Source organism: Myotis myotis, unplaced genomic scaffold, assembly GCF_014108235.1.
Source record: "Myotis myotis isolate mMyoMyo1 unplaced genomic scaffold, mMyoMyo1.p scaffold_m19_p_16, whole genome shotgun sequence".
Classification (NCBI taxonomy): Eukaryota; Metazoa; Chordata; class Mammalia; order Chiroptera; family Vespertilionidae; genus Myotis; species Myotis myotis.
This window is the reverse complement of record NW_023416320.1, coordinates 35,462,264-35,474,415: the sequence shown is the minus strand read 5'-3', so window position 1 is coordinate 35,474,415 and position 12,152 is coordinate 35,462,264. Positions and strand designations below refer to the sequence as shown.

At 41.4% G+C, this 12,152-nt stretch overlaps 1 protein-coding gene across 1 annotated transcript in view; it reads left to right on the top strand.

The window, feature by feature from the left end:
* Positions 1-12,152, top strand: part of CPA6 (carboxypeptidase A6) — a 198,258-nt gene that overhangs the window by 75,966 nt on the left and 110,140 nt on the right. Inside the window, exon 2 of the mRNA XM_036338465.1 lies at positions 4,925-5,000. Within this exon, the coding sequence (XP_036194358.1) occupies positions 4,925-5,000 (76 nt within the window). The remainder of the gene's footprint in view (positions 1-4,924; positions 5,001-12,152) is intronic.

Genomic DNA, 12,152 nt, shown 5'->3' with positions numbered 1-12,152 from the left:
ACCAGCTAGGGCTTTCCCATTTTGTTTTATATAAAGTGTCCTCTATCCTCAATTGCTATTGTAGGAAATAATGAGACTGTCTAATACGTGTGTTTCTCTGATGCCAAAGTGCTGCCTGAGAAGAGAAGAAATAATAAGTACCCAATCAGGAAGCTGATCAATAATGAGACTTAAATACCTATAAAAAGGCCAAGAAACAAAAACACTAGCAGCAACAAAAAAGGTGAAATATATCCCTAACAAAATCATGTTTTATTGCTTCTGATGTTCACAGTGAAACCCACTTGGAGAAGCGTCTGCTTTTAGCGCTTTAATTTCTAAAGGATGAGACAGTTTCCTGTAGAGGTGATAACAGTAGCGACTGTGCATTGAGAGACTATTAGGTGGGCATTTCCCAGCCTCTATCATTGGGAATATGATGGTAAACTCACCACAGGCAGGGACTGCTATATCCCTACCCCCTGCCACCATGCCTGGAACTTAACGTGACCTTAATATTAGTAAATGTGGCTGAATGGAATAATTTTCACCAAAACCGTAAGCAACAATGTATTGGGGTTTCCCCCCATTGTAAGGATTATGAATCATTGGCTCTAAATGGTTCAGCAGTTTAGCCCAGGGCACACAGCAAGTGGTGGAACTGATATTAGAATCCAGCCTTGCTCTATTTCTTCCCTAAGTGAAGGAAAAAAAAATGGATCAGGGAAGATGAATTGGTTCTTCAAAGGTATGAATGAAAAACTGAAGTACCTGAAGTTTGAGTGGTCTTAGTAATAGTGCATTTGTTAAGTTTGAAAAGGCACGCATGAGATCATAGATGTTGATGCTAAAAAAAAAAAAAACATGAGAAAGACTGGGGACTGTTTCCAAACCAGGGCAATGTGTCCAAAGCCTACATTCCGTGCTTGAGAATTTTGCCGTTATAGTAATTTGGCTGTTGCCTGCATCTATGGCCACTGCTCCTGATAATGCAAACTCACTGGTTTTTTCTTTATGTCTCAAGTGCAAAGTCCCAAAGGCAGGATCTGACTAGATCAGCTGTCAGTCATCGTCCAGTGGAATGAACCCAACTGGGAAGGATTCAGTTGTCATCCCACCTTATGATCCATTGACTGCCTTTAAGTCAAGTGTCAAATTAGCTGTGGTCCCAAGAGTGTGTGCATGTGTCAATGCACAGGAAAAGTCTAGATCAGTGGTTCTCAGCCTTTCTAATGCCGTGACCCTTTAATACAGTTCCTCATGTTGTGGTGACCCCCAATTTCATTGTTACAAATTGAACATAATTAAAGCATAGTGATTAATCACAAAAATAATACGTAATTATATGTGTGTTTTCCGATGGTCTTCGACCCCCAAAGGGGTCACGACCCACAGGTTGAGAACCGCTGGTCTAGAGGGAATCACAAGGAACTATTAACAAGGCTCTGAGGGGAGGATGGAAGGTCAAGGTTGGAAGAGAACTGGGAGGGGAACTTTATTATTTCATATCCTCTGTCATGTTTTGATTTTTACAAGCATGGGTTCATAAACTAGAGCAATTTAGAATTTAATCATGGGAGCAATTGTGAAAGGTCTTGCCGGGAGCCAGAACAAAACTCTGGAACTTTGCATCCATGTCTTTCAAAAGGAGTCTGGGGAGGACTCCGTAGTTGCCCATAAAACAGAGCTGTTCTTCCATAGGTGTCCCAGTAAACATGGTAGCCAGCAAACTCAAACAGCATAACATGAAAAGGCGAATGGGGCTCATCCCTCCAACCAGGACACTGAGGCTCAGACAGACTGTAAAACATTAGAGATGGTGTTCTCTTGCCAAATTCCTTTCTCTGGATGCATACATTCTTATTATACACTTTATAAATCGATTTCATTTACTCAAGATTATCTCATCCACATGGTTGCTGCTGTACATAACAATAATCTAGCATAAAACAAAACTTGATGTTAGCATTATAGCAATACAATCTCATTTGTCCTGTAAGGCAAGGGGACAAAATCTAAGTGTATAATGAATCAATACATATACATAATTACCTGGAGGCTGCTTATACTGCCTCTATACTACATCCTTAAACTGTAATTAAAAATACCTGTCCTGTTTTTCCTCCTGACAACTTTATATAGGCTGAGTTAGAAATATCTAGTTTACTAACACATATACAAATGAGCAGCTGGTCTCTAACCTCAATCACATTCAGACCTTTGGTTTCCTCATCTTAATCCCAAAGGGTAGTTATGGGGTTTAAAATTGATGTTGCCACCTAGCGGGCGAAAACTGATAAATTAGAAAGCCTCTCAGTTCACCTTCATTGATACTCACAGCTGGTTTTTCTAAGTTCCAGTCGCTATTTCACTACCTGAAACCCATTTGTAGTACTGAATTATCTGCTTTCAAAATGGCCAGCTATCAGATCTAGAGAGAGTAAGCTTTCCCTTTGGTGAGACAAATGGGGCAGTTGGGGGTCATTGGGTTTTACATGCTGAATAAAGAGCTTTTGTTGGTCTTTGGTTACTGGTTAGTCTACCCTTCTAATTTATTCGCTTGTAAAAAAGTAAGACACTTTATGGATTTTCCTAAATAGCTTTCCTTATTCTCTGTTCTTTGATAAGTAATCAAACAATAATAAACACATTCCTCAAGTTGCACCCGAGAATTTCTACAAGCTGAGATGAAGTGATTTTTTTGTTTTTTAATTGAATGATAAAGCTGGGTTTCAGCAATCACTTTCAGGGTTAAGTTTTTTCTTAATCTTCCCACAGTTGTAAAACGGCTACGGATTGCTTTCTTTGCATTCTTGGGGAGCTGACAGGCCTTGATGGAGGTGTCTCCAGCAGGATGTCAAGTGACCCATCCTTCAAAAATAACCATATCTCCCAGCAAAGGTGTCTTTCTCAGCCAAGAACCATATTGGGTCAGGTAGGAGAGGCCAGGATCTGATGAAGCCAGGGCAAGCAAAGGTCAACGCATTGTGTACCAGAAAAGATGTAATTACATTTCAATTCTAAAGGTCAGGTTTGGAGTTGTATTACAGTGACTTGATGAATTTTTCTTAACCTCTACTTTCTTGTATTCTTTTCAGAAAAAGATACTAAAAGGTTGTTTTCTGTGGCTTTGAGGAAACAAAAGCTACAAAGCCAGATTAGGGTGGTAGTGCCTAACCATAATAAATTATCATGAGCAAGCTGAGGACCTTTTAAGTCACAGGCCTAACAAAGGTATAACCGGATCATTGGAAATAACAAAGCTAAAATGATTAGAAATGAACACACAGCCCTAAAGAACTTTCATTCAGCCCTGGTGGGTTGGAGCGTTGTCTGTGCTCCAAGGGTAGTGGGTTCTATTTCTGGTCAGGGCACATACCCAGGTTGCAGATTCGTTGCCTGATTGAAGTTCGTATGGGAGGCAACCAATCGATGTTTCTCTCTCTCTCTCTTTCTCTCTCAAATCAATAAACTAAGTTATAATTAAAATGTTATTTTAAAAAAGAATCATCATCCAGCAAATCTGGAAGGTCCCTAATGCCCCCCACCCCAACCCCATTAATCTTACCTCACCTTGGAAACTGTTATTCATCTAAGGCAGTGGTTCTCAACCTTCTGGCCCTTTAAATACAGTTCCTCATGCTGTGATCCAACCATAAAATTATTTTCATTGCTACTTCATAACTGTAATGTTGCTACTGTTATGAATCGTCATGTAAATATCTGATATGCAGGATGGTCTTAGGCGACCCCTGTGAAAGGGTCGTTCGACGGCCAAAGGGGTCGAGACCCATAGGTTGAGAACTGCTGATAAGCAAAACCATGGAAAGCATGCAAATTCCATCCTGATTCCGGCACACCTGTCAGGCTGGAGATGGAAGTTGTGGGTGAATGCCAGAATTTTTGTTTTGAGCTTTAAATATATGGTCTTCATGATGTTCTACTTTATCTCCAGTCATTATAAAATGCCACAGGGGGTTACGAAAAACATTCCTTCCTGTGTATTTTATTTAGTTTTACCGACATTTCCTGTGGAAGCCAAGAATTCTCAGTGATCGCCTTTGTGCCAAATCCATTAATAAATACTTAATGTGTCTACTCTGTGCAAAACACACTGACAGTTGTGATTTTAATACAGTCGAGTTGCGCTTCCCAACATGTCCTCATCATGACATATACAAAATGATAATACCTGACTGGCGCACCTGAGGGACAGGTCACCACCACAAACAACTCCCTGACGAATGACCCCTCCAGTCTTACTCAAGTTATGGAAAGACTCTTAGAGAGTATCCAAATGTAATTTCAACTGTGGTATAATTTTAATGGCTGTAAAAATTGATTTAGAATTATTTTCACTTTAACAACTTTAGGGTCATCAGTGTCACATGGAACTCACGTAAACAATTGGGTGGCCCTCCAGTCGGGTCCCACAGACCAGTTGGGAAGCTCTGTACTAGAGAGTTAAGATGCCCCATAGAGATGAGCTTATCTTTACTGTTCTCAGTGTGGGAAGAATCCAAACCAGGAACGGTCATGGTGTGTGGATTCCATATCTCCTCTCATCGAAAGTCACATTCCTTTTCAGCATTAAGTTTTATTTTTAAAGTGTTGTGTGTGTTTTTCTATCATTAAGAATTTTCTTTCTTGGTGTCTGTTCTGAGGTATTCAGGAGAGTTCTTGTCCTTATTGCCACTCTGCCTGTGTTTTGACCTTTTTCTGCTTAAGTGTGAGTTTGTAATCTTCAAAAGCTGATGAAAAAACAAATGGTTTTAAGACAGAAAAAGACCAAGCAATCAGTGAGTATGTTGTCGAGCTCAAAGTTTTGCTGTTTTTCCTTCTTAAAGGCAGGGGCAGTTTTGTTTTTGTTTTTTAAGTAAAAAATAGAGATGGTTACATCTTTATTTTTTAAAAGTAAATATCACCATTTTCCCCTTTCTTACAGTGATAAGGTGATAAGACTTATCCCCAGTACCGAAGAGGAAGTGTACACATTGAAGAAAATAAGCCACCGGCTTAAGGTAAGAGAGTGTCACTCACTTATCATTGTGCCTGCAATGTATTTGCAGCGCTTTGCTGACTGGAGTTGAATATTTGGAATTAATTAACCACGGGAATAAAATTCTAAGAGAACTTGAAAGAGCTTTTAATGGGCAGTTAAGATTATTAAAATGTTATTATATATTTGGCCCATTATCTATTTACTAGTTCATCTATTTATTTTCCATCTCCCTTAGCAGGATGTAAGCTTCATGACAGAGCTTGTGTATGTCTCTTCATCACTATATTCTCAGTCAGTCTCTGGAATATCCTAGAAGCTCAGTAAATGTTTTGTTGTTTAATGCATGAGTGAAGTTAGTTTATACTTTTCCAGAGCTTCACTTTTCCCTCTTGAAATCTTCCTGCTGATCATTAGAACTTCAGGCAGACGTGAGATGAAGAAAACAAAAGCTAGACATTGAAGTTAATTAATTTTGCTATGTTTCAGTGGATTTGATAAGAGAATTCCGTTGGCAAAAGTTGAAGGGCTCTGCTTATTCAATCTTTGATGGATTTTATGGATTTTAAAGTTAGTGAGTTTCTCAGTCCCTATCACTGCAGGTAATCGAGTGTTAGCTTTAGCTAAAGACTTAAGATGAGAAGTGTGGTGATGGGCTCTTTTCCATGCCTACCTGCCAAGAAGAGAAGTGAGCCCATAAAACATGGTGGTTTGGGCTCATTTTCATGGAGAGCAAAACAGTGACAAAGGAAGCCTTATTAATATCTTCAATACGGAATAGAAAAACACGTGTCCTGTATGAGTGGAGCATAATCCTACCTGGACTGTACCTGGAGAAGGTGTGAGGGGATGAGGAGTAAAGGAGGAGTGATAGACTCAGGGGCTTCTGGAAATGTTCGTAATTATCAAACTTTTGGTCTTCTGTTTTTGGTTTGATTTTTTTCTCTTCGACATCTTCCCTTTACATATTGCATTTATTTTGAAATGAAGTTTTAAACTTCTATTTTATGGATTTTCTTTCTTCCTCTTCCTCTCCAGCCCCTATCCATGAAATGTCCAGTCTAATGTTGGTGTCTCATCATAAGGAGTGAGGTTGCAGGAGCTTATCCTCAAATGGTTACGGTTTTATCCAATTCCAGAGAGACTGCGTTTGCTGGGCCTCTCCCAAACCATTGTAGCCTTTTCAACAGCAATATCTGAATACTATCGAAACAATCCACCAGAGCCTCAAAAATTGTAAAGAAGCAAAGCCAGTTTCAAGTAGATGTTTCCATCTCCATTGCAGTTGTGTTTTGAATACAACACTGGAAAAATTAAATATCCACTTTACACCTTGGGGTCTAGTATTTCAGGGAACAAATATTGGAAAAAATCATTAGGATTTCCCCCCAATTTATATGGTAGGCTTTACAAAGCTATGAAAATAAAATTCCATCGTTATATATATGATCACTTGCCATTATCAAAAACAATAACATAACATCAATGAGGACTGTGAGGGTTACTTACAAACTCTTGTAAATCACAGTAAATGGAACTAAAAGATGTTGAATAAAGCTAGGACTGTGGACACTGATGATAACGCATTTATATTGGATCCCTTTTATGAACACACTTAAAAAACATCCCTGCGTATTGTATTCATTTGGTTCTGAAGGAACGGTAGTAAACAGCGGTGGGGGAGGAAATGGCTTGGTTGTGGAGGCTTAGATGACACTGAAGGGAGGAAAGGGGGCTGGTGAGGAAGAGGGGAGCGGAGTGAAGGGAGAAAGGGAGTAGATGTTAGAATGTTAATGATATTCCAGGGATTCCACCCCGCAGGGAGTTACATCCGGAGTTACACCCAGTCCTCTTGGCCACTGTGTGCCCTCACAGTGCCAATGCTTCCTGTAGCTTGCCTAATTTTAACAACTCTATGATGTGGGTACCGTTATTATTACTATTTTACACATGAAGAAACTAGGGGAGACAGAGGTTAAGTAACTTGCCCCAGGTCACAGTGTGGAATCAGAACACACCTATCTAGACAGGGCCAAGCCCGCTAGAACTCAGGTGAGGCCACCTCTTGCCTCTAGTCTATTTACTCTGACCATCTTCACAACAGAAGGGTGAAAGCCAAGTTTGCTGGGCAGTGGAGCCTAGACTCAGTGTGATCATTATCATGTGTTCATTTACTTTATTCCTGAGTCACCCACACCACCCCCAGCACCCCCAGATTCAGTGATTTGCAGGCAAACTCTCACAACTTAGCCTATAGTCCTACTTGCCGCTATGACTTAGGATCACAAAGGGATACAAAGCAGAATCAGCAAAGAGAAGAGGCACAAGGGTTGAAGCCCAGGACAAACCAGGCTCAAACTTCCAAGAAGTGTCTCTTAGTAGAGTCACACGGGATGGTCTTAATTGCCCCAACAATGAGTTGTGATAACACATGTGAAATATTGTCTGCCAGGGAAGCTCATTAGAGACCTAGAGCCCAGGGTTTTTGTCATGTAGGCCCCTCTGCCTGGCACACGCCAGAATTCCAGACTCTCAGAGAGAAAGCAGGTGTTCAGCTTGAACCATGTTGTTTGCACACACAGTTCAGTGTTAGCCACTCTTCCCAGTTAGGGTGGTGGAAACCCTCCAAGATCTAGGTTCCCGGATGCCAGCGAAGAGCCCATCTTGCAAGCAGGCCTTTCTGGGGATAGCGGTTTCATGCCTGTTCTGTCAGCTCTTCTCTGCACATTTCTTCTGTTCCTTAAAGAAATAGTTTTATTGGGCTGAAGTGTGAAGTGTTGCACTCAAATAAGTTTCTATGTAAAAGCATCATGCTAACTTGCTGGCGTTTTATGTAAATGATGTCATCGAGTGCTTCGCTCACACTCAGCGCAGGCATTTTGGCCAGGCAGAGACAGGGCCTGCAGAGGAGGAGACTATGACTGCCTGTCATCCTATGCCCTGTGGAGCTGATGGACAGAATTGGGGCCATTGTTGGCAGCTCGTTTGCACACCTGTGCACTGCCTGCCAGGGGAAGGGAGGAGGATTTGCCAGGAAGCCTTTCGTTGCCTTATTTCCCTGAAGCACAGTGTGGTAGACAGAATTCTAAGATGGCCCCAAGATTTCTCCCCACTGGTCTGCACGCCCTGCATAATCCCTCCTCTGAGTGTGGGCGGGAACTGTGAGTAGGATGGGATAGTCATTTCTTTGATATATTGTGTAATGTGGCAGAAGGGAGATTACCTTGGATAAGCCTGACCAAATCAGGTGAGCCCTTTAAAAGCAGAGAACGAAATCAGAGAAGAGCTCCTACTGGTCTCAAAGAAGAATCAAACTGGTATGTTGTGAAATGTCCGTGAGAGCCACACCATCAGAAATACCCACGGGCTCTAAAAGGTGAGAGTCACCCCAGCTGATAGACGGCAAGGAAATGGAGATGTCAGTCCTGCAACCACAAGGAACTATGTTCTGTCTTCACAAGATGCCTCTGAGGTCCAGATTCAATGATAGCCCAGCTGGCCCCTTGATTTTAGCCCATTGAGACCCTGAAGAAAATTCCAGCCAGCTTTGCCTGCACTTCTCACCTACAGAACTGTAAGATGATAAATGGGTGTTGTTTTACGCTGCTGTGGTTAATTCTCTCGGCAGCAATAGAAAGCTAATACAGCCAGAAAAGTAACAACCCTGCATCTTGGCCTTCGGTGACTCTTACTTTAATAACATACACGAGTGCTTTGAATTCTCTGATTTTCCTGGCTATCACCAAGGAGCTCTGGAAAAGTGAAAAGTGATTAGACTACATGCTTAGGCTGTAAATTCACAGCATCTTATCTGAAACATGACCAAATGCAAAATGTATGTGCAACATCAAACAGACTCTGAGAAGGTCCAGTCAAAGCATAGCTAAACTGATGTGGAAACTGTTACAAAGCTGGTTACTTTCCCAATTACATTGTATGGTTTTGCTGAAGAATTAAAACAAGAAAGTTAAACAGAAAACCATGCCCCAGAGAATGAGATTGAGAAAGCACCAATCAACTAAATTGTTGATGAAGCGCATAGCCATGATTTAAATAAAGTTGTGATGGAAGGGGGACAGTTTGCAGGCGAATACAATTAGAGACCGAGCACCATGTTCTGCCCACATCTCTTCACAAATTCTTTGTGCTCTGAGGGATAGAAATGGCTTTATCTAAGGCAGTGGTTCTCAACCTCCTGGCCCTTTAAATACAGTTCCTCATGCTGTGACCCAACCATAAAATTATTGTCGTTGCTACTTCATAACTGTAATGTTGCTACTGTTATGAATCATAATGTAAATATCTGATATGCAGGATGGTCTTAGGCGACCCCTGTGAAAGGGTCGTTTGACGGCCAAAGGGGTCGCGACCCACAGGTTGAGAACCACTGATCTAAGGTCACAGAACAAGTTCCTGTTATAGAATTGACACATCCTCATTGAAAGAAAAATTGATGATGCTTCGGTTTCCAGTTTTCTCATCAGAGGGCTATATGGTAAAAAAAAAAAAAGAAAAGAAAACTGGACTGTACCCAAAAGTTTGTCACTTTCAAAAACTAGCCTCACAATATTAGCTGGCTGGTCAGGTATCACTGAGTGCAAGGTGGAGTCATACAAGGAAGGCTTCACCCTTCTCCTTTGCTTGGCTGAGAAACTTGCTGCTGCCTTTCCCAGGTGTTACCCCCCTCCTCGGCGACGTGCTGTAATTGACTGCTCTCATCTCTGATCCTCTTTGGTGCACTCCCAAGTCATACAGCTGGACCTACAGGAGCTTCAAATACCTGTGGTCCCTAGGATCCAACAGGCTCAAACATCCAACTGGACAATTTAATTGACTAGGAAACTTATGAGGAAGAAGATGGTGATAGAACTCCTGCTGTGGGAGTTACTCGTCCTCATTTTCTTTAGAAACCGATTGAGCTATCATAGCATCTCTTCATCGTGACTGTGGTAGTCAGATTTCTAAGTTGGCCGTCAAGATTCTTGGCCCTGGTATACACACACTTTCTCTCGGGTGTTCCATCACACATGAGTCTAGTTCCTGCTATGAAAGGATCTTGCACATGTAAATTGGTCCCAAGTCTGTTGACCTTGGAAGAGAAAGACTATCTGTGGGGGGGCCTGACCTAATCATGTGGGCCCTTTAAAAACTGAGTGTTTTCTCCCTGGGGGGAGGATGGGAGGGGAGCATCAGACACATGGGTGCCTGCTGGCCTGGAGGAAAGCAAACATCCGTGCAGAGAACGTCCATGTAGCAAAAAATTGTAGGAGGCCTCTAGTTGCTGAGAGCTGTCCGCATTGGGCTAGACGGAAAGCAGAGACCTCAGTCCTACAACTACAAGGAACTGAATTTTACCAGCAACCAGTGAGAATGTAAGAGGATCCTGAGTACCAGATAAGTCCCTAGCATGAGTGGTCACTTGATTTTAGCCTGAGCAGAAAATCAAGCCACTCCTGACCTATAGAAATGGTGAAGAAATAAAACTGAGCTGCTAAATTTATAGCAATTTAGCAATAAAAATTGAATACTATGGCCTTAAAATAAAACAAAAAACACTGATTCAGTGAGCTACCTGAGGATACACGGAAATATTCTGAATGATAAAAGTAAGAAAAAGACCAAAACTTTGATCTGTCAATATATTGGGGGCAGGTTAAAGCATTTCCATCTTTTTGTTAAAAGCTTTGTAAAGTAATGAAGCAACATTACTTTTGATTTCGCTGGCAATTTTGAAAGAGGGAAAAAGCTGCTTATAATTCAGGCAGACGTCCAAATGCAATTATGGATTAAATTTCAGGAATATAAATTTCAGACACGGCATGCAGTCTTCTCCTTCTGTATGGAGATTGGTAATTAGAAAACTCAATAACAAAAACATATTAAGAGAAACAATACAATATGTGTGTGTGGTGGAGGGGGATACATTAGAAACATTTCTTCAAAAGTAAAAAAAAAAAAAAATCCTCTGCAGTATTATTATAATCACCTCAGTGGTCTTTTATTTAATTTACTCAAGTAAGTTGGCAACATGACCTTGAGCTAATACCATAGTATTTTAGTTTCCTTTCTGTTTGTAAGACTATTCAGGGTTTTGTTGTTGTTATTTTTTTAATTGTTGAGAGTATTACAAATGTCTCTCATTTTCCCCATTTTGTCCCCCTCCACCCAGCTCCTGCCCCACCCCAGGCCTTCGCCACAGAACAGCCTGCGTTGAAACCAGTTTTTAAACTTTAGAAGTAGTCGCTCTTATTGGCTGGTAGTAACAGCCATCCTTAAGGTAACTGTAACTGGACAGTTTGAAAGTCCAGGTCCATCAGAGTCTCACAGAAGGTGATCTCAAGTGGGCTCATTTATGCAACTGACTTCATTCATTTTTACTCAGGGGTCACAGCGATCCACGAGTAAGAGAGAGCAAACTCGCAGAGGTCCTTGAACCCGAGTTTGGAACTCATATAACATCACTCCTGTTGCTTTCTAACGGTCAAAGAAGGTCTCAGGGCCAGCCCAGATTCAAGGAGTGAAGAAACAGATTCCAGTTCTTGATGAGATGATTGCAAGGTGTGAATACAGACTTGAGAAGAATTTTCATTTTTATAACTGACCACACCTCCTATACCCACCTCATTCCAACCTCACCCACATATTTGTTTAGAGTTTGTTACCAGATCTAGCAGGGGGGATGGCAGCTCCGTAACTTCTCCTCTACATTCTCACTGCCCCTGCGTTAATCCTGGCCTTGATGGTCTTTAGCCTGAATAGAACCCGTCTCCCACATTGCCTTTCTGTCGCCTCACCTATGACTCCTACTTGTTCTCCATACTGGAGCCGAGGTGATCTTTCTGAAATGAAAGTGGGTTCTGCTTTAATGGCTGATATCAAGGCACAAGAATGGAAATGAGTATTAATGACCCAAAGGGATTGACTATCTCCATCCAAATGTACTTATTAAAATTTAACTGAGGTCTTATAAGTTCAAATGTGAGAAGCAGTTAGCATGGTGATTAAGAACAGCATGACCCCTGGCAATGTACTTCCTGCGTTCATATCTAGATTCTTCCATGTCTGAGTCGTACAAGTATCTGTGAATGACCTAATTGCTCTATGCTTCCTAATTGCTCTAATCTGGAAAGTAGAAAAGTATAGAAGAGTTGATCTTCCCACGTTTGTGCTCACC